This window comes from Microcaecilia unicolor, chromosome 14 (assembly GCF_901765095.1).
Source record: "Microcaecilia unicolor chromosome 14, aMicUni1.1, whole genome shotgun sequence".
Taxonomy (NCBI): domain Eukaryota; kingdom Metazoa; phylum Chordata; class Amphibia; order Gymnophiona; family Siphonopidae; genus Microcaecilia; species Microcaecilia unicolor.
In genome coordinates, this window is record NC_044044.1 from 22,173,840 (window position 1) to 22,197,405 (window position 23,566).

The 23,566-nt window shown below is 46.0% G+C and overlaps 1 protein-coding gene and 1 long non-coding RNA gene across 2 annotated transcripts in view; one reads left to right on the plus strand and one right to left on the minus strand.

Annotated features, from left to right (window-relative positions):
- Positions 1-23,153, plus strand: LOC115458259. The gene is made up of 3 exons (XR_003940033.1): positions 1-12; positions 11,219-11,221; positions 22,736-23,153. It is a non-coding gene; the product is annotated as an uncharacterized LOC115458259 (long non-coding RNA).
- The window catches only part of LOC115457015 (mucin-16-like), a 139,250-nt gene that overhangs the window by 39,521 nt on the left and 76,163 nt on the right, over positions 1-23,566 (minus strand). The window contains 1 exon segment of the mRNA XM_030186440.1: positions 19,579-19,669. Within this exon segment, the coding sequence (XP_030042300.1) occupies positions 19,579-19,669 (91 nt within the window).

The following is a 23,566-nucleotide window of genomic DNA, read 5'->3' on the forward strand; positions in this document are numbered from 1 at the left end:
GCTGAGAGACTGGTCCGGGTCCAGGGCAATGCCGCCGACCCCCCCCCCCCCCAAGGTCATCGTCACTGCAGCCCCCCTCCGTCCACCACCGGGTCAGGCCCCCCTGAATTCAAATCATAGCGCCTCACCTCAACCTCGCTCCGTGTGAAAGAAGCGCAACAGTGGCAGTCTGGGGATTGCCTCCCCTCCCTGTGTCCCGCCCTCACGCAAGTTACGTCAGACGAGGGCAGGACACAGGGAGGGAAGGCCCAAAGGGAGGCGATCTGCAGACTGCCGCTGCTGCGCTTCTTTCACACAGAGCAAGGTCGAGGTGAGGCGCTATGATTTGAATTCAGGGGGGCCGGCCCGGTGGTGGACGGAGGGGGGTGGGTGGAGGGGACTGTGGCGCTGGGCCCCCCTTGGAGGCCCGGGCCCGGGGAATTTTGTCCCCCCTGCCCCCCCTCTCGGCAGCCCTGGGCGGGACTAGGCTTAACCTTGGAGGTCAAACAGCTGATTTCACACAATAATGGAGACCACACCAGTTTTTTTTCTGAAATCATAACCTTCACTGTCCTTCAGTTGATGAAAGTAGTTTCATTCATTTCAAACACTTGGTCAACTAAATACAGTAGCTTTTCTCCTCTCCTCCAGTCATTCACCATACGGATTCTCCTTTTGCTTTACTCCTGCATGCACTTAATAAATAACGGTATGCCTGGATGTCACCACAGTAACTCTGAATAAATCTCTCTTTTTTCCCAGGAGTAAACAGAGGTTGCCCATACCTCTCCACTAAAACAAGCCAGCAACTGGGTTTCAGTTCTGTTACTTCTTCCATTGCATAGATGTCGGAACAATTACACTCAAAGCTGTTTACATGCTGTCTTGGTCTCAGTAATCCATGTCCTTGGATGTGCTCTGTAATTTTGTTTTTGATAATAGCCTCTACCATTTTCCCCGGCACCAACATCAGACTCACCGGTCTATAATTTCCCGGATCTCCCCTGGAACCTTTTTTAAAAATCGGCGTTACATTGGCCACCCTCCAATCTTCCGGTACCACGCTCGATTTTAAGGATAAATTGCATATCACTAACAGTAGCTCTGCAAGCTCATTTTCAGTTCTGTCAGTACTCTAGGATGAATACCATCCGGTCCAGGAGATTTGCTACTCTTCAGTTTGCTGAACTGCCCCATTACGTCCTCCAGGTTTACCGTGAAGTCAGTAAGTTTCTCCAACTCATCCGCTTGAAATACCATTCCCGAAACCGGTATCTCACCCAAATCTTCATCAGTGAAGACCGAAGCAAAGAATTCATTCAATCTCTGCGCTACATCTTTATCTTCCTTGATCGCCCCTTTTACCTCTCGGTCATCCAGCAGCCCAACCAATTCTTTTGCCGGCTTCCTGCTTTTAATATACCGAAAAAAAATTTTGCTATGTTTTTTTGCCTCTAATGCTATCTTTTTTTCCTAATCCCTCTTGGCCTTCTTTATCTGCACCTTACATTTGCTTTGACACTCCTTATGCTGCTTCTTGTTATTTTCAGACGGTTCCTTCTTCCATTTTCTGAAGGCGTTTCTTTTAGCCCTAATAGCTTCCTTCACCTCACTTTTCAACCACGCCAAAATAGCATACATAATAAAACATATTTCACAACAAAATAAAACCAAGGCAACAGACAGTCATAAGTACATAAGTACATAAGTAATGCCATACTGGGAAAAGACCAAGGGTCCATCAAGCCCAGCATCCTGTCCACGACAGCGGCCAATCCAGGCCAAGGGCACCTGGCAAGCTTCCCAAACGTACAAACATTCTATACATGTTATTCCTGGAATTTTGGAGTTTTCCAAGTCCGTTTAGTAGCGGTTTATGGACTTGTCCTTTAGGAAACCGTCCAACCCCTTTTTAAACTCTGCTAAGCTAACCGCCTTCACCACTTTCTCCGGCAACGAATTCCAGAGTTTAATTACACGTTGGGTGAAGAAAAATTTTCTCCGATTTGTTTTAAATTTACTACACTGTAGTTTCATCGCATGCCCCCTAGTCCTAGTATTTTTGGAAAGTGTGAACAGACGCTTCACATCCACCTGTTCCACTCCACTCATTATTTTATATACCTCTATCATGTCTCCCCTCAGCCGTCTCTTCTCCAAGCTGTATAGCCCTAGCCTCCTTAGTCTTTCTTCATAGGGAAGTCGTCCCATCCCCGCTATCATTTTAGTTGCCCTTCGCTGCACCTTTTCCAATTCTACTATATCTTTCTTGAGATGCGGAGACCAGAATTGAACACAATACTCAAGGTGCGGTCGCACCATGGAGCGATACAACGGCATTATAACATCCTCACACCTGTTTTCCATACCTTTCCTGATAATACCCAACATTCTATTCGCTTTCTTAGCCGCAGCAGCACACTGAGCAGAAGGTTTCAGTGTGTTATCGACGACGACACCCAGATCCCTTTCTTGGTCCGTAACTCCTAACGTGGAACCTTGCATGACGTAGCTATAATTCGGGTTCTTTTTTCCCACATGCATCACCTTGCACTTGCTCACATTAAACATCTGCCATTTAGCCGCCCAGTCTCCCAGTCTCGTAAGGTCCTCTTGTAAGTTTTCACAATCCTGTCGCGATTTAACGACTTTGAATAACTTTGTGTCATCAGCAAATTTAATTACCTCGCTAGTTACTCCCATCTCTAAATCATTTATAAATATATTAAAAAGCAGCGGTCCTAGCACGGACCCCTGAGGAACCCCACTAACTACCCTTCTCCATTGTGAATACTGCCCATTTAACCCCACTCTCTGTTTCCTATCCTTCAACCAGTTTTTAATCCACAATAGGACATTTCCTCCTATCCCATGACCCTCCAATTTCCTCTGTAGCCTTTCATGAGGTACCTTGTCAAACGCCTTTTGAAAATCCAGATACACAATATCAACTGACTCCCCTTTGTCCACATGTTTGTTCACTCCTTCAAAGAATTGAAGTAAATTGGTCAGGCAAGATTTCCCCACACAAAAGCCATGTTGACTTGGTCTCAGTAATCCATGTCCTCGGATGTGCTCTGTAATTTTGTTTTTGATAATAGCCTCTACCATTTTCCCCGGCACCGACATCAGACTCACTGGTCTATAATTTCCCGGATCTCCCCTGGAGCCTTTTTTAAAAATGGGCGTTACATTGGCCACCCTCCAATCTTCCTGTACCACGCTCGATTTTAAGGATAAGTTGCATATCACTAGCAGTAGCTCCGCAAGCTCGTTTTTCAGTTCTATCAGTACTCTGGGATGAATACCATCCGGTCCAGGAGATTTGCTACTCTTCAGTTTGCCGAACTGCCCCATTATGTCCTCCAGGTTTACTGTGAAGTCAGTAAGTTTCTCCGACTCAATCAAACAAACAGTGATTCTGCAGTCATTGCCATCGTAATTCAAAAACCAGCTTCTGACAAGAAATGCTGTCACATTCTTCTGCTTCCTAAGAGCAACCGGTAACTTATTCAATTCTGTTGGACCAGCAATGGAATAAAGCTTCCTCCGAGTGTATTGAAGCCAAGAGAGCTGAAAATTCAGCACCTCCAGCCAGACCTTGATGGGGGGGGGGGCTAGAGCCCAAGTTGGGGGGCACATTTTGGCCCGCCTCCCTGATGCCACCCACCTGCCGCCACCTCTGCCCCCCACCGCTTCTGCCTCCCTGCTGCTGCTCTCCCTCCCTGCTGCCTTTCCCCCCCTCCACCTCTCGTCGCTGCTGCCGCCAGAAGGTACCTTGGCTGGTGGGGGTCCCCAACCCCCGCCAGCTAAACCGCATTTCATTAAAATGAGTATACACGGCGTTGAAAAACAGGGCAGGGCGCCAGGGTGCTAGCAGTGTAAGACCAGCGCGGGATAAACGGTTTAGCTAGTGGGGATTGGGGGCCCCTGAGCCATTTTTAGGAGGCCCAGGCCCCTGTGGCCCCCGTAGCCCCCGTAGCTACGCCACTGCTCCAGCATATAGGAGTCTTCAGAGCAAAGAGCTCATCGCTGTCTATACCAGTGAAGACCATCAGTCAGGTACTGAGAAGACTCCTGCTATAAACTGTGTTGAACCAGCCCTAGTAGAGACGCCATTTTGCTGTAAAAATAAACAGTTACCATGGTTTTCAGTCAGACGGATCTAATCCTAATTAAAAATTGGTACCTGGAGAAAGGTTATGGTTCTCACAGACTGGTGTAAGAGTTTCCAGAAAAGAGATGGAAGAGGATAAGCGTAGAATGTGTTTTGAAGAGATTGCGAGAAACTGGCTCAGAAGTCGGGAATTGGCAGGGCCCGATCAGTTTGCACTGAAGAAAACAGCTGAGGAGCCAGGAAGTGAGTGACGTCGTTTAGGTGAGGTGGCCACCGTGAGTGTAGGGCTTATTGCAAATTTATTCAGGATGATATCTCTCAAATTTTATTTATTTTTTTGTAATTTTTTGTAATCAAACATATAAACGGCGAGTGACCGTACTCCCTCGCAAATGCGCAGTAGAGACTTCCCTCTCTGCCCCGCCCCCGCTTCAATATGTGATGATGGGGGCGGGACAGAGAGGGAAGTCTCTACTGGCATGCTGCAGACGTCGGAACCGCTCCCCCTCCCCCCCCTCCCCCGGAGTCGCCACCGCCCCTCCATCTGGCCCGAGCACTGTGAACTTACATCAGCACGCAGCAGCAGGCACATCAGCAAAGCTGCCGTCGGGCTTCCTTCTCTGCCTTTGTCCCGCCCTCGCCGACGTTACGTCACACGAGGGCGGGACACAGGCAGAGAAGGAAGCCCGTCCCGACGGCAGCTTTGCTGATGTGCCTGCTGCTGCGTGCTGATGTAAGTTTACAGTGCTGCTCGGGCCGGGTGGAGGGGCGGCGGCCTACAGCAAGCCTCTGTTTCGCTATGAGCTTCTTTAAGAGCGAAGTCCTCCGCCTTGCTAAATGCTCTACTAGTGTTCAGCTGGAGTCCTGATCGGACTCCATTTGTGCCATTTATATCCCACAGTACCCCAAACAATGTGAGTTCAATGTGGCTTACAATAAACAGTATAGGATACATAGCAAAGAATAATGCATAAGAAAGTAATTTGTTGTAAGGATCCAATTTTACAATACAGTATCATAAACATACTGGGATAACTATGAATGGTTAACATTTAGAAAATCATAGTAACATAGTAATATAGTAGATGACGGCAGAAAAAGACCTGCACGGTCCATCCAGTCTACCCAACAAGATAAATTCATATGTGCTACTTTTTATTTGTACCTGTCCTCTTCAGGGCACAGACCGTATAAGTCAGCCCAGCACTATCCCTGCCTCCCAACCACCAGCCCCGCCTCCCACCACCAGCTCTGGCACAGACCATATAAGTCTGCCCAGCACTATCCCCGCCTCCCAACCACCAGCCCTGCCTCCCACCACCAGCACTGGCACAGACCGTATAAGTCTGCCTAGCACTATCCCCGCCTCCCAACCACTAGCCCCGCCTCCCACCACCGGCTCTGCCACCTAAACACGGCTAAGCTCCCAAGGATACATTCCTTCTGAACAGGATTCCTTTATGTTTATCCCACGCATGTTTGAATTCTGTTACCATTTTCATCTCCACCACCTCCCATGGGAGGGCATTCCAAGTATCCACCACTCTCTCTGTGAAAAAGTACTTCCTGACATTTTTCCTGAGTCTGCCCCCCTTCAATCTCATTTCATGTCCTCTTGTTCTACCGCCTTCGCATCTCCGGAAAAGATTTGTTTGCGGATTAATACCTTTCAAATATTTGAACGTCTGTATCATATCACCCCTGTTTCTGTTATCAATGAGAAATTGTACATGAAGCAAAGAGAAAGTTAATGGTAATAACCAAGTCAGGTAATAATTAGTTGTTTGAGATATGGTTGTTCTTTGTGAGGGTTTGTTTGAATAGGAAAGATTTGAGGATTTTGCAGAATCTAGTATATTCCTATATATTTCTTATTTTGGGTGGTAAGGAGTTCCGCCATTTGGTTCCTAAGGGGCTCTTTTACTAAGCTGTGTAAGCGTCTACGCGCGCTCAATGCACGCAGAAATGGAGTTACCGCCCGGCTACCGCATGGCTTTTGCGGTAATTTCATTTTTGTTGCGTGTCCAATACGCGTGTCTGAAAAATAATTTTGGGTGCGTGCCAAGTGGCATTTGACACGCGTAGGTCATTACCGCCCGGTTACCACATGAGACTTTACCGCTAGGTCAATGGCTGGCGGTAAGGTCTCAGACCCAAAATGGGACGCGTGGCGATTTTCATTTAGCCGCGCGTCCATTTTTGGAAAAAAATTTTTAAAAGGCATATTTTTACAGATGCGTTGAAAAATGATTCTGCGCATGCCCAAAACACACGTCTACATTACCGCAGGCCATTTTCCAGCGCGCCTTTGTAAAACGGCCCCTAGGTAAGTGAAGTCTGCAGAGTGGACAGTTTTGTAGATCACTTTTTCTGCAATTTGGGAGGTGTAGTCTGAGATAGTTTCTTGCCTCACATTTAGTGTCGCTTTGAGGTAAGTTTATTAATGGTACCATATAGTCTGGAGCTGTGCCGTTTAGGATATGAAAGATAACGGTGCATTATTTGAAATTTTATTGAAACTGGTCAAGTTTTCACAGAGTTATGCAGAAAAAAAGCTTTGCATAGCGTCTGTTTTTTTCTGAAAAAAACTGGTCAAGTTTTCACAGAGTTATTCAGAAAACAAGCTTTGCATAGCGTCTATTTTTTTCTGAAAAAATCTGGTCAAGTTTTCACAGAGTTATGCAGAAAACAAGCTTTGCATAGTGTCTATGTTTTTTTTTGGTTTTTTTTTTTTGAAACACTGTGTAGAATAGGATCCTACTCTGCAGAGTCAAGGTGCCTAAATGGAGAATGCCAAATTATAGAATCGCCCCCATAGAGGAAAAATGGGGATACAGAGGCAAAAATAATGGAAAGGAGAATGTTCCAATAAGCCTAGGGCCCAATGTTCCCGCTAAGCGGAGCGCATGAGCGATTGCTCATACATTCTAGAAGCTTTGCTCCCAGATTTTACATGTTTGCTCACAAAAATGTACAGGAATATGCATTGCTAATACTGGTGCTCGGAAATTGTTCGTTTTTAAAACTTGCTGCTCACATGGAAAAAAGAATTTGCACACACCACGTATGTCTGAATGTTTTTATGTTTGGTATTTTACTTTTTCTACCCCTGACGCAGCCAGGAGCTTTTATGAATTAATAAACAATGCTTTCTTATTTTTTGCAAAGTATACCTATTGAGATCTTTGTCTGTCCCTATAGGCTTTATGATGAAGACTGTTGACCATTTGATTGAGTAGCCGTCCTCCGGATTGACTTCTTCCAGTTTATATATTCAGTAAGGTTACTTACCTGTAACGTGGGTTTTCCGTGAACAGTAGGATAAGTCAGCATTCATCTGTGGCACCATAGGATGATGTCACCTGGACTTGGCTGACTAATCCTGCTTGTCCACGGAGAATTCTAGTTTCCCACTTTTTATGGTTCTACAGGTTTTCGTTCCCCATCTTTATCTGGGAGTTAGTGCTGCTACATTTATTTTAATTTACTATAAAAGTCCTGTGTGCTTTTTGTAGGGTTTGTTTAGTGCTAGAAGGAGTTTGGGTTGCTATTACTGTGATGTTGATTGTATATTATTATTATAGCTAACAGCCTTGGTTCAAAGCCTGACTTTGGTTCAGGATTTAAAAGTGACAGAAAACCTTACAGGCTGGTAACTCTAATTTCAACTCTGGTGTTCCAGTAAAACTGCTGAGCTATTGGGACACCACCATGCAGCAAAATGAGGAAGGGGCTGGGGTGCAAAAACCTCAATGACAGGATGGTGCAGTCTATCAACAGGGCAGATTCAGTTACACCCAGGAAGATATGGTCAAAAATGTAGAACTGAATGGTCTCGCAAGAAGATGACCAAGCTTTCCGAGCAATGCTAAAAAAAAAGCCAAGCATGTACGGTAGAATTCCAGGAAATATTAATTGGTATGTTACCATATATAGTCACCAAGGTATTTTATCCAATAAGGTGTGAATACGTCAGTTTACCCGTATCCTGTTTGAGCATATAAAAATGATTGTACTTCCTACTTCAATGGGGTGAGACATTCACAGCCAGCACCTTTGTACAAGCAGGGCTGCACTCCCATGAGAACCCAATCAATTGGCAAGTAATCCTATTGCTTTCTCATAAGTAGTCTTGAATCTTTTATATCTGCAAATTGGCCTTAGCTGGTAATTTGGGGTGAGGGCGAAAAAGACACTAAATAAAACTTTAGAGATTCAGACCCAGAAGAACATTTATGTGTAGCTGTGGTACTGTACTCCCATAAGCAATTGATTGTACATTATATTTGGAGAATAATAAAGAAAACTATTTGATTGCTTATATATACTGTATTCTTTGGAGTCTCAGTTATATAAGTAATTTTGTGTAGCAATGTTCTGTATTCCCAGTGAGATATCATTGATCTGCTAATTGTACAAATCCTTGATAAGAAATAAGGTATCTAATAAAGAGCAAACTGATGCAGCCTTGGGTGATTTATTTCTTCCTAGATATTAGGAGGGATAAATTCATCCTAAAAAAATTCATGATGAAAGGGTTCTTTTTCTGCCTTTTGAGTTGTAACAGAAACTTTCTGTGGACACAGATCATATTTACAGAACTTATAAGTACATAAGTACATAAGTAATGCCATACTGGGAAAAGACCAAGGGTCCATCGAGCCCAGCATCCTGTCCACGACAGCGGCCAATCCAGGCCAAGGGCACCTGGCAAGCTTCCCAAACGTACAAACATTCTATACATGTTATTCCTGGAATTTTGGATTTTTCCAAGTCCGTTTAGTAGCGGTTTATGGACTTGTCCTTTAGGAATCCGTCCAACCCCTTTTTAAACTCTGCTAAGCTAACCGCCTTCACCACTTTCTCCGGCAACGAATTCCAGAGTTTAATTAAACGTTGGGTGAAGAAAAATTTTCTCCGATTTGTTTTAAATTTACTATACTGTAGTTTCATCACATGCCCCCTAGTCCTAGTATTTTTGGAAAGCGTGAACAGACGCTTTCGTACTATCTATGATTTTAGGGGTGTGTGTGGTCTTTTTAATTTCATTTGGGTTTTATTTATTCATTACACGTTTTTGAATTAGCTTGCACTGTCAGCAAAAAGCATATTGCTTTAAACAATATAGGAGAAATGCACTGCAAATAAAAATTACAAAGTTGAGTGCACTTACCCTTTTTTTTTATTATTGTGATGCACTGTGACTTTAAGTATTGCTAAGAGAAGGGTGTGGTAGGTGGTGGAAGGGGACAGCTTTCTGGATCTAAAAGGGTTCATAGGTTCCTAAATGAATCCTTAATGACCATAATCATCTTATTTATCTGTAGTAACAGTCATATGAGCCAACTTTTCAAAATTATTGGGGGTGCTAAGCCCAATGGAAATTACCCCTCCCTGGACACATACAAGGAATTTTCTCAATATTGGGGGTGCTCAAGCACCCACAGCACCCACAGAGTCGGCTCCAATGGTAACAGTGAACTATAAAAACCACCAAAACATCATAACTCCGTTTTGGGCTCATTAAGCATAAGACCGCTAGAGCGTAACCAATCAGCTACCTGTTCTAACCAATCTTACAGTTTCTCCATCCCTATAGTTAGGCCATTTGGTTTTTCAATATGCTTCATTGATTTGTTTTCTCTTGATGTTTGCTGCTTCGATTTCTTCATAGACAAATTAGAAAAACTGTAAATAAATACATTCTTCCATTTCCCACCCCCTAGTTTATATGGTACTGCTTTCTTACACTCAGCAGTCACATCCCATGATCTTTACTTTCCTGGGTACTCCTAGGCCTCTACCGAAATGCCTATCCCAGTCTCACCCCTGCACATTTTCTGAGGTTTTCTTTACAAACCCTTCTCCAGCTCTGAACAGTCTTTATTCACTTCCCTTCCCCTTATCTCTCCTCCAGGTTACTTCAGTCCTCAGAATTAGAAAGTAAATAATTGCAGAGAGACTAAGCAGTTTTTTGTGTCATTTCTGGGACTTCAGTTCGAAGCCAAGCTGCAGAACTCCCAGCATTTGACCTATCTAGAGATGCATGCATGATAAACCCAGTATGCACTTAGGGAATCTGGGGCTCCCCTAAATGAGTTTAAGGGGAATATGCCTTCATTAAAAAAAAAATGTCTTTTAAGGCTAGGTTCTGCTTTTTGGAAACATGAATATTTCTAACTTTTTCCACCTGTGGCATAACAGTTCTCTACCCACTGAGTTTGATTTACTTCTTCTAGTTTGCTCTAAGTCAGGGGTGGGCAACCATGGTCCTGGAGGGCCACAACCCAATTGGGTTTTCAAGATTTCCACCGTGAATGTGCATGAGATCTATTTGTGTACAATGAAAGCAGTGCATGCAAATCAGTCTCATGCATATTCATTGTGGAAATCTTGAAAACCCCTCCAGGACCATGGTTGCCCATCCCTGAACAACCAAGACGTATTAGATATTAAAGAATTGAAGCAAGTGTTAGGTCCATCCTTCGTGTCTTGTTGCCTCTCGCTCTGCTCTCCTTCCCCCGCTCGACTCACAGTACTTGTCTAGTGCATGAGTCTTTCTGCTTCTAGCTGTGTCCCATCAAAGAGGGACAAATATTCAATTACAACAGCTAAAGGCAACAGCATACATACCCACAAAGAGAAGAGTCAGTGTGAGTCCAAATCCCAGAAGGGCTGTGACCAGCCATGGCATATACCTCATTGTGTCACCGCTGTCTTAGGTCCACATCATCAGGTGAAGAGGGGCAGGTAAGTAGATGGGACACAAGAGGATCTCATGGCCGATCAGATGCTATCAGAAAACAGAGTGAGTGCTTCTGCCACTCGAGACTGGTCCGACTGTCAGAAGAGAGACTGGAATTGCGTGGTTCTCAGGACACGTCTGGCTGTGTCAGAAGACAAACCGTAGTTGCGTGGTGCTCGGGATACGTCCAGCTGTCAAAAGGCAGACTGGACATGTGCGACGTTCAAGAGAGGTTTGTTTGGGTCAGTAGACAGTTCTTACTTTTGCCTGGAGATTGAAATGAAATTCTAACCACACCTTGTTACACTCAAGGCTCATAAAGGAGGTAGAAGGGGAGGAGGCAGTATCACAAAAGCAACGCAAACTTTTCTAAGGAGTAGGTGAGATAAAGCCCTTCTCCATCATATCAGGAAATTTGTCCTCCAGGTCAAACTTTGTTGACTTTACTTTATTTAGTCCAGGGCGTTTCACATTAGGATCAACTCAGATGATGTATTGAAATAGTTTGGTAATATATTCAATAACATCTCCATCAATAATGAGAACAGGGCTGTCATGACTATGGGTGCAACCTGCGTCTTCACACGGCATGACAACTTCTGGTGGGTGGTACCCATAAAGAGGTTGGTGGGGTCCCCCAAGCTCTACCAGTCAAACAAAAATAGATATAGCATCTACAGCCTACAGATTAGGTGTTGCTATGGAACGAGGGAGAGGGCCAGATTTATATAGATTTATATATTATTTTAGTTAGTTAGAAGTCTTTTACTAAAGCTTGACGTACTAAATGCTAAGAAGCTCATTTAATACCTATGATCATCTTAGTATTTAACACACACTAAGATTTAGCAAAAGGGCACCTTAATTATTTTTTTTAATTATTGGCCACTCTATCTTCGAATCTAAGCAGGGTCCATAAAACCATACATAGGCGCTCATTTTCGAAAGAGCAAAATGTCTAAAAAGTGGCATAAAGCAGCATTTGTCACGGGAACGACCAAAGTTCACGGGGGAGGGGTGTCGGAAGCGCAGCGAAGGCAGGACTGGGGCGTGCCTAACACATGGGCGTCCTCGATCCATGATGGAAAAAAGAAGGGCGTCCATGACAAGCACTTGGGCAACTTTACTTGGTCCTTTTTTTTGATACAACCAAACCTCAAAAAGGTGCCCGAACTGACCAGATGACCACCGGAAGGAATCGGGGATGAACTCCCCTTACTCCCCCAGTGGTCACTAACCCCCTCCCACCCTCAAAAAAACTTTTAAAAATATTTTTTGCCAGCCTCAAATGTCATACCCAGCTCCATGACAGCAGTATGCAGGTCCCTGGAGCAGTTTTAGTGAGTGCAGTGCACTTCAGGCAGGTGGACCCAGGCCCATCCCCCCCTACCTGTTACACTTGTGGTGGTAAATGTGAGCCCTTCAAAACCCACCAGAAACCCACTGTACCCACATGTAGGTGCCCCCCTTCACCCCTTAGGGCTATGGTAGTATTGTACAGTTGTGGGGAGTGGTTTTTGAGGGGATTGGGGGGGGGGGGGGGTTCAGCACACAAAGTAAGGGAGCTATGCACCTGGGAGCAATTTGTGAAGTCTACTGCAGTGCCCCCTAGGGTGCCTGATTGCTGTCTTGGCATGTCAGGAGGACCAGTGCACTACAACTGCTGGCTCCTCCCATGACCAAATGGTTTGGATTGGGTCGTTTCTGAGATGGGCGTCCTCGGTTTCCGACCTCAATTTCTCGATTTGGGTGTCCCCGACCGTATTATCGAAACGAAAGATGGACACCCATCTTGTTTTGATAATACGGGTTTCCCCGCCCCTTCACCGGGACATCCTGCGAGGACGTCCTCAGGAAAACTTGAGCACCCCTTTCGATTATGCCTCTCCAGATGACCACTGGAGAAATAAAGGAATGTACCCCTCCTTGCTCCCCCAACAGTCACTGACCCCCCTCCCACCCCCAAAGATATAAATAAAGTAGTACATATCAGCCTCTATGACAGCTTAAAATGTTATAGCCAGTTCTATTAGAGCAGCAAGCGAGTCCCCGGAGTAGCCTAATGGTCACTATGGAGAAGGGTTCGGGCCCATAATTCACTCTGTTACACTGGTGGTGGAAAGTGTGAGTGTTCTTTGGGCAACAGCCACCGTCTTGTTACATTGTTTCGCTGCCTTGAGATCCTCAGACACTATCACCCCAAGGTATCTCTTCTGATCCGTGAGTTTCAGTCTCTCACCCCCTGGCATATACTGCTGTTTTGGATTTCCACACCCCAAGTGCATCACCTTGCACTTCTTCGCATTAAATTTAAACTGCCGAACATCTGACTATTCTTCTAATTTTTGTAGATCCCTTCTCATCCTCTATTGCAACTCTCAGTGTCACCCGCAAAAAGGCAAACTTTTCCTTCTCACCCTTCAGCAATGTCGCTCACTAATATGTTCGATAGAATCAGCCCTAGTACTGATCCCGGAGGCACTCCACTCCCTACATTTCTATCCTCCCCAGTGGACTCCATCCACCACCACCCTCTGCCGTCTGTCAGTCGACCAGTTCCCAATGAGTGGAGGAGGTGGCCTAGTGGTTAGGGTGGTGGACTTTGGCCTTAGGGAACTGTGGAACTGAGTTCAATTCCCACTTCAGGCACAGGCAGCTCCTTGTGACTCTGGGCAAGTCACTTAACCCTCCATTGCCCCATGTAAGCCGCATTGAGCCTGCCGTGAGTGGGAAAGCGCAGGGTACAAATGTAACAAAAATAAAATAGATACTATTGGAGATTCTACATGGAATGTTGCTGCTATTTGAGATTCTACATGGAATGTTGCTATTCCACTAGCAACATTCCATGTAGATGCCTGCGCGGCCACATTGGTGATCTGCAAGGGCCAACTTCTACATGGAATGCTGCTAGTGGAATAGCAACATTCCATGTAGAATCTCAAATAGCAGCAACATTCCATGTAGAATCTCAAATAGTAGCAACAGTGGAAGAGTGGCCTAGTGGTTAGGGTGGTGGACTTTGGTCCTGGGGAACTGAGTTCGATTCCCACTTCAGGCACAGGCAGCTCCTTGTGACTCTGGGCAAGTCACTTAACCCTCCATTGCCCCATGTAAGCCGCATTGAGCCTGCCAGGAGTGGGAAAGCGCAGGGTACAAATGTAACAAAAATAAATAAATAAAAAATTAAAAAAAATCCTGTTCACCACCCTACGTCCCAACCCCAGCCTGCTGAGTTCTCACCCTCTCAAATTGTCAGCATTAACCCATCCCCTCACCTTCAGATGTTTCCCATGAACCTTTTTTTTTTTTTTAATGTTTGAGCAGCTGAAAACTATAGTAGAAATGCACCAAATTTTTTTGTAAACAAAGCAAAATAAACCACAAAGGAAACAGAAAATTGACAAAACAAAGAGGTCCTTGTACTAAAAGTGAGCACATGCTAACGGACACTAGTGGGTACTAAATGCCACATGATCCATATGTATAAAACAGGATACGCAGCATTTATCAAGTGCTAATGTTCGTTACCGCACGCTAAGCTTTAGTAGAAAGGCCCCAAAACGTTTTTTGCCTACATACCCCTATTATACATTCTGTGACCAGGAAATTGTGGGGGGGGGGGGGGGGAACCCACTTGTGCAACTGACACCTGCTGCCAACCATATAATATTGGCCTGCAGATGTGTGGGAGAAGTGGGTTGTCTTTCAGGAAATATCTGGCTCTTAAGAGTGCTTGGTCTAAAATTGAAGAGGTTCTGCATCAAGCCAGGGCCCTACCTGTAGGAACTGCCAACACCTGCTTGGAAAGGAACCTCAGAAATGAGAGGGCTCGCTTACTGTGCAATGAATCTCCTGGAAAAGGAGGGAATCACCAGCCTTAAGTGCTAAGGGAAGTCTCCAAACAGGGTCAGTCTTAGGCAGGGCCTTGCGCTCCTAGGGGCCCCGCATCTCTGACATGTCTGTCCTCCAGTCTCGGAACACCTCCCTGCTCCCTACCTTAATGTGCCTCCACATTTCAGTTGAGAGCATCAATTAACAGCAGCGATTTTCATATCCTGTCAGCTGCCGAGCCTAGAACCTCCTCTCTACTGCATCCCGCCCCCTTTTGATGTCACTTCCTGCTTCTGCAAGGGCGGGATGCAGCAGTGAGGAGGCTCTGGGCTCGGCAGCTGACGGGATATGAAAATTGCTGCTGCCGCTGTCTGCCGCTTTCTACTGAAGCGTGGTGGACGCATATCAAGGTATGGGGTGAGGTGGGGTTCCAAGAGCTCTAAACCTCCTTTTAAACTTATAACTTATAGCTTAAGGTGGTGGGCACGGGCGAGGGGTGGGCGGGACCCACTGAACTGGTCTGCACAGAGCCACGCAATTGCTAAGACCAGTTCTGTCTCCAAAGAGTATCGAGCTGGGTTTGAGGGTGTCACGAATCCCCTGCCAGTTCATGAACTCGTTATAGAGGAATTGCGTTATCTTTGTGGAAGAGACCAGAAGAAGGAGTTCTTTTTCTCAGTTTGCTACCATTCTTACAAGTACCTTCCAGGAAGGGAAATTTTAAACATTTCTGCATGGAATTTCTTTAGAGGGTGAAATGGGTGCTTATGAAACTGCATGCCAGATATGTACGTAAAATAACTTTACCCAAACTTCGCATAGGGGCAAGGGCTGGAATTTATACAAACTTTCAGAGTTACAGGCATAAGTGAATAAACAAATCCATAAAACTCGTTCATGGTAAAGAGCAGGTTTAACACAGGTGCAAACATTCCTTGAGGGTAATTTTCTAAGACAGACGCATGTGTGTACTTTTATTTTGGAAATACAGTGGGATTGAACCCATGGCGTTCATTCCCCTCAGAGATTTGTACCCGTCACCAGCATCATCCCTCCCCTTTGTTCATTGCAACCAAGCACTTTCCTACTTGGAAGTGTGTCACAGGTCTGAACTGCACATGGTGTTATTTACCATAGGCAGTGGAACGGCCTAACCAATGTTTTGCCCACCACAGCAAACCAACTAGAGAGCTTGGGTGCAAGACCAGAGAATAGATTGACTGCTTCAACAACCAAGGTGTTCCATTGCCCCTGCCTGGGGCCATTAGAGACAGTCTTTTAAGATTCATGTGGCTGGAGTCTGAATTTTGTCTTTGACTGGGGCTCTCAGTTGCACCTAACTTGCTCCGGGGCTTTTATCTTGTGCCAAAGTGTTCCCTGGTAGCTTCTCTCCTATAACATGTCAGGGTACCTATTGTACGTTTGCCTTTGGGTGACTTGAACACAGTCTGTCTCCGTCCCCCACAACAGGGCCACCATGTCGCAAACCCTGAAGAAGACCATAAGGCGGTCACAGACAGACGGGCGAACACAACTTGCATATTAGGCATCCTTTTTTATCTTTTTTTTTTTCACAAAACATAGTAACATAGTAGATGACGGCAGAAAAAGACCTGCATGGTCCATCCAGTCTGCCCAGCAAGATAAACTCATGTGTATACCTTACCTTGATTTGTACCTGTCTTTTTCAGGGCACAGACCGTATAAGTCTGCCCTCCACTATCCCTCCCCCCCCCAACCACCCGCCCCGCCTTCCACCACCGGCTCTGGCACAGACCGTATTAAGTCTGCCCAGCACTATCCCCGCCCCCAACCACCAGCCCCGCCTCCCACCACTGGCTCTGGCACAGACCGTATAAGTCTGCCCAGCACTATCCCCGCCCCCCCAACCACCAGCCCCGCCTCCCACCACCGGCTCTGGCACAGACCGTATAAGTCTGCCCAGCACTATCCCCGCCCCCCAACCACCAGCCCCGCCTCCCACCACTGGCTCTGGCACAGACCGTATAAGTCTGCCCAGCTGTCAGGCCTAGTAACCCTCAGAAAGTGAGCCCCTGTGCCGAACAGAGTTAGGCAGCCGGACAGTCCTGATCTTACTTGAAGAGTGGAGCAGCCACTCCTCAGGAGGTCAGGGGTGTGTAGCCACAGATGAGACTTCCAGGGCAGATGGAAAGCAGGAGCTAAATCCAAGACCAGACCAGTCTCAGAACAGGAGACAAGCAAAAACACAGTCCAGGCCCAGGCAAGATTCAGAGCAGTCGACAAACAAAAGCAGAGTCCAGGTCCAGGCAAGTTTCAGGGCAGGCTGCAAACAAAAGCAGAGTCCAGGTCCAGGCCAGTTTCAGGGCAGGCGGCCAACAAAAGCAGAGTCCAGGTCCAGGTCCAGGCAAGTTTCAGGGCAGGCGGCAAACAAAAGCAGAGTCCAGGTCCAGGCAAGTTTCAGGGCAGGCGGCAAACAAAAGCAGAGTCCAGGTCCAAGCAAGAGCAGTCCAGGAAGAATCCAACGCCACAGAATCCACCAAAGCAGAAGCCGAAGCAATGAGAGTTCTGCCTTGCTGCTCCTAAATAGCCCTCCCCATCAGGAGGACCGGTAACAGCTGAAAGGAGGCGGAGCTACCCACAACCGTGACTCAACAGCCCCGGATTGGCCGGCCAGAAGCAGTGGGCGGAGTCAGCCACGATCGGCCAATCCGGACGTTGTGGGGAGTGACCTCGTTCCTCTGAGGCTCCGCGCCTGCAAGGGATCCCTTTCTCGGGGAACGCCGGCCCTGTCCACCTGGCCGGCGTCTCCCCGCCGCCACCGAAGCGGACCGGAGGGCCGGAGCAGCCCAGACTGCAGACAGGATTCCAGCGGTGCGACGCAGGGGCTTGGTGCCCGACCACCTCTCCTGGCCAACGCTCCCTGCGACACCCTGACAGCGTGGCATGCCCGACGGAGAAGCGGCACAGGTGAGGGACGCGACACCAGCACTATCCCCGCCCCCCAACCACCAGACCCGCCTCCCACCACTGGCTCTGGCACAGACCGTATAAGTCTGCCCAGCACTATCCCCGCCCCCCAACCACCAGTCCCGCCTCCCACCACCGGCTCACCACCTAAACAGAGACCAGTACCAATGCAATTTGAGGTGAAAAACAAAATACCCAGAAAATAAAGGTAGGGAAAACATTTTCTTTTCAGCGTACTATTTTTTATTTATATTTTCTTTATTATTTATTATGCAGCTCAAACAGAGATGATAAAGCAATTTGTAATACAGTAACATGAAGTTGAAATTAACTTTACTCCTTCGACCTTAACAATTAGGAAATACTAGAAATACTGATCCAAGAAAAGGAGATAAAATAATATTATTAATACATACTTTAACGTAAATCTACCCAGGAGGTACTGCTGACCTATTTTCTTTTCTCAGACTATCCCACAGTGTGCTTCTGTTAGTTAAACACAATCACATTCCCATTCACTTCTTCCTTAGAAACCAAAAAAATCTTCTAACTGCTTAGGATCGAAGAACTGAAAATATTTTGACTGAAATAATATTTGACATATTCAAGGAAATTTAAGTACAAAATTGGCCCCTAAAGCCAAAGTCCTATGACGCACAGCCAGAAAGGCCTTGCGCCTCTTCTGCATTTCTCTAGATAAATCTGGATAGATTCTTATTTTAGCTCCTAAAAACAGGGAGTCCAAATGCCTGAAGAAAAGTCTCAGAGCAGCATCTCAATCCCCTTTCCAGAGCAAAAGACACCACGGCAGTAGTTCTTTGGGTAACAACTTCCAATGATGACTCCAAAAAGGATGTTAAGTTCATACCATCTCCCATGTGTGGTTGAAAAGTTCCATTACCAGATTTTATAATATTCTGAAGATATTGCACATGAAGGAGGCAGTGAGTCACTCGACATCCCCAGAACCTCAACCAAATATTTTTTAACCATATCCACAGGTGTTATCAATGGAGACCTTGGGAAATTGGTTAGTCTCAGATTATGTTTCCTAGATTGGTTTTCCAAATGTTCTAACCTACGTAAGGTAAAGTTCCTTTCCTTAATTGAGACTTGACTCAAATTCTCCAATTTGTGTAAGTTTTCCCCAAGTTGTTTCACTTCAGAAAACTGTAGGATATTTATTTGCTCCTGGATTAGGACTGCCTCAGACAAAACCTTAATTTCCACTGTATTTTTTAGTAGAGGAGTGTGGTAGCCGTGTTAGTCCACTCTTAAGGTTATCAATAGAAATCAAACAAAATAAAACATGGAAAAGCAAATAAGATGATACCTTTTTTATTGGACATAACTTAATACATTTCTTGATTAGCTTTCGAAGGTTGCCCTTCTTTGTCAGATCGGGTTCTACATGGAACGTTGCTACTCTTTGAGATTCTGATGTGGAATCTTGTCACTCTTTAGCATTCCGGAATCTTGCTATTCTTTGGGGTTCTACATGTAGAGAGGTGTGGTAGCCGTGTTAGTCCACTCTTAAGGTTATCAATAGAAATCAAACAAAATAAAACATGGAAAAGAAAATAAGATGATACCTTTTTTATTGGACATAACTTAATACATTTCTTGATTAGCTTTCGAAGGTTGCCCTTCTTCGTCAGATCTGAAATAAGCAAATTTGCTAGCTGACAGTGTATATAAGTGAAAACATTCAAGCATTACTATGACAGTCTGACAGGGTGGGAGGATGGGGGTGGGTAGGAGGTATGCACTATTTTTTGAAATCAAAGATTGCAGGGAGGAATGCAAAGTGAATGTCAAGTCCCAGAGTGACTCCATTGTCACTACGGCTGGTTTACTTAATGACCCCAATGAAAGCACGGGGGGGGGGGGGGGGGGTTAAGATTCTGGTTCAAATTAGTAACTATCTTTAAAGGAACGCTCTCCACCACCTCACCTGGCATGGGCAGGTTCCCTCCCTGTACATTCTGCTCCTCTTCTCCTGAAGCTGAACTGCAGGCCCCCGCTTCCATGCCTCCTCCTCCTGGCTGTGGGGGAGCCGCACACATGACGGAGCTCAAAGAAACCAGTCTACGCTGCCGGCCAACTCAGATACGTCGGCGCCAGTAGCAGGGGAAGAAGCTTGTCTAGGTCCCATCGTCACCCCGAACCGCTCCAACGTCAGTTGCTGGGAGGGATGAGTCCCGGTAGGGGTTGAGGGAAACTCCCGTACTTTTCCTCTCCTTTTCCCCATCTCACGAGGGGTTCAGGAGTCCTCCTCGGCTCTAACTCGGAGCACGTCTGGGGGTGTCTGGTGCAGCAACTCACTACAACGCCACCTTGGATCCTTCCCTAAGGGACATCTTTTCAGCGTCTGTTTGGGAGTTATCCAGTAGCTGTATGGCTCTTGGGGCACACTGGTTCTCCACAGGCGGTGGTGAATTTTATTGGCTCATGTGAACATTATCCACAAATACTGAACATGGATGTTTAAGACAACACAAGTCCTTTTTTCAGATACGTGAGGTGGAAAAGAAGGCAGCAGTGGATAAAGGAAATGAAAAGCAGAGGTTTGAGAATGAAACAGCCAAGCAGGGCCAATTTTAGATACGCTGGGGCCCAGGTCAGAAATTAAGGAGGGGGCCCTGATCCCCTCTCCTCCCTCCCCCACCAGATCTCCCCATTGCTACCACGCAGTCCAGGTATCTCTTACCCTTCTCCCCACCACAGTTTGTCTCCCTCCCTTCCCGGTCTTCTTTAAAATGTATTTCCCTTCTCAGCTGGGCCCCAGCACGGCAACCATCCTCACCAACTGCCTGCAGCTGCCCTGAAACTTTCCCTCTGCCGTGATCTGCTGTGTGCAATTTTGTCCTGCTATTGTCTCCCTTTATAGACTGTAAACCGCTTAGATTTCTTTTGAAAATTTGAGGTATAAATTGAACTTCGAACCTTGATCGCATGCAAAGTCACAAGTCCTCCATTCTGTCACTGCAGCCACTGGCTACTGCTACCACCTGAAGGCGCAAAGCACCATAGCCATTTGCAAAATGAACTTGTGTGTCTTAGAGGGAGAGAAGCTGCGAGTAGTAAGGGTCTATAAGGGTGTCGATGTCCTTCTGCTTAAGTGTACCATCCAGTGTTTATATATCATAAGATCTACCAGAAATCTCCAGAAAGAGAGATTTGAAGAAGAGACAGTCAAAAAGAGAGTGAACGACAGAACGGAGGGAGGGGGCTAGAGCAGTGGCGTAGCCACAGGTGGGCCGGGACCCACCCACTTAGGGCTCCGGCCCACCCAAAAGTAGCACACATTTAGCGGTAGCTGGTGGGGATCCCAAGCTCTGCCAGCTGAAGACTTCCCCCTGATGGTAATGAAAACGCTACTCTCCATGATACTGGCACCTGAAAATGCTCAGTTTTCAGCGTATGCCTGCTGCAGACTGCCAAGATGGAAAGAAGTGTTTTCTTACCAGCTGAGGTATTTTTTTTGGGTGGTGGGTGGGGGGAGAACACTTAGTGCCCACCCACTTCTTGCCTAGGCCCACCCAAAATCTGTTGTCTGGCTACACCCCTGGGCTAGAGAGAGCAGGAAAAGAGAGTGGGAACAGAAGAGAGTAATTACAGACCCAGTCTCCCAGCATAGTGTTAGGTAGCGCTTGCCCCCTCTGAGTGAATACTGAGGTAATGTCCTAGTAGGGTGCTTTGTATACTCTGATCCAGCACAGGTCTTCCTCTGAGCCAGTTGCAGACTCAATGCCCAGTCTGGTGTCAGAGGCTGAACGAAACCTGAAGATCAACCAAACTCCCCTGGTCTTGCATGTGGACAATGGCTGAGACTTGGGGTAGAATTGTGGCACCCTAACCTTATATGCAACAGGAGATCAGTCACACTCCACCCTAGACCTCTTTTACTGTTTGGCTGAATACAAATAATAGGCATTGAGTTTTAATATAACAAATAATAAAAGAAGCAACATGAAATCAGAGATCAAGTGTTGATTTTGGTAGGATTTAGCACAGTAGAACCCCAGATTGTTTATATTCGAATCTAAATCACTGTTCGACTGAATACGAATAATGTATTCGTGGCCGAATCAAATCAAATATGAATATTCGATACAGCCCTGCTCCACACTGTCCTGCAGTGGGTATATGATGTCTGGGGTTTGGAAGAACAGGATCACTGTGCCTCAACTTGATGTTGGCTTGGACAACGGATCCCTCCCATGCAGTGTCAGAGATGCCTGATCTTACATGGGATGGAAAGAGCATAACAAAAAGTTAGGGTTTTTTTTTTTACTAAGGTGCACTAGCATTTTTAGCTCGCGCTGCAAATCAGCTGGCGCTAAATGTTGAGACGCCTATTATATTCCTGTGGTCATCTCAGTGTTTAACACCAGCTTAAAACGCTAGCTCACCTTAGTAAAAGACCCCCTTAAACAGTACCTTGCATGGGCACAAATGATCCCTGTGCTGGGGATCAAAAACACCCCTTATGTTACATATTGGGAAGGAGGAGGACCCCTCCCCACGAGTGTTCTATTCCCTGTCCCACTTTACAGTTCATTTATCTCAGCTCAGCTGCAATGTTGCGTTAATCCCATCATGGCATATGGATTCTTGGGTTTAGGCTCAGAAGTCACTAGTTGTGACCATTGACCCCAGAGATCCACAGGCACCAAGTCAACAAATATTTATTTATTTATTTAGATTTTGCTCACACCTTTTTCGGTAGTAGCTCAAGGTGAGTTACATTCAGGTACACTGGATATTTCTCTGTCCCAGGAGGGCTCACAATCTGTACCTGAGGCAATGGAGGGTTAAGTGACTTGCCCAAGATCACAAGGAGCAGCAGCGGGATTTGAACTGACCACCTCTGGATTACAAGACCGGTTCTCTAACCACTAGGCCACTCCTCCACTCCTTGAGAGGGATGCCTCTTCCCCAGCTCAGCTGAAGAGGGATCACTCTGCACATCATGAGTTTCTTTAAATAACAACACAATAATAATAGTAATAATAACAATAACAACAACAACAACAACAGAATGGGCACTGGAGAGCTGCCGACAATCTCAACAGCTGTTGACATATTTAAGAGGATCAGCTATGAAGCGTTTAGCATGTTCAGACACTTTATCCTTTTCTTCTTCAGTTCTGCTCAGTTCTGCTGTCTCTAGAGAGATCCTGCTCTCCCCTTTACTCTCAGAGAGTCATTGCTGGAGAGATCTTTCAGGCTCAGCCTCCTGGCATCACCCAGATGCTCCATCAAGGACTAGAGACATCTGTCAGTCCATAGCCAAGCCCATGGATTCAGTTTCCTCTGCTCTCTCATCATTCATTTGAAGAGCTCTTGGGCTACACTTGAAAACTCCATCATAGACGCATCCACAGCCAGCAGCTCCATCCCACTATCAGTGTCAAATTAATCTCAGGCAGCAACAGCAAAATGTCTCCATGAATCAGTTAACAGGTGGATTTATCCTCCCCTCTGGCTTTCATAGGTTTCTCGCATGTGGTCTTCCAAGTTTAAGCTGTGAACAAGAAGTCAAAGATTGTGAGAGTGACAGAACATCCTCTCCCCACCACCACCATAAATGAGAGTCTGTTACAGGGCTGACAGGTGTTCGTATCAGGATTCCGGTGTCCTCACTACTGATGCCACCCTTATCAGATTCAATCACAAACTAAATGAGGTAAGGCCTCTGTCCCCATCCTTCCTCCCTGCTATTTGACACTTCCAGGAGACAAACAGACCAAGTGCACATAGAAGAAACTGCCACTTGAAGGCCTAGTCATCAGTGTTCCAGTATTTTCCTTTCCTTGGAGGTAAAGTCTCCACATTTGCACATACCATGACAGTAATGAACCTCATTCCTAAGCTAGGGAATGTGACGTATGATCTCAGTCTCTCAAATTTACTGTTAACGCTCATTCCTCTGTAGA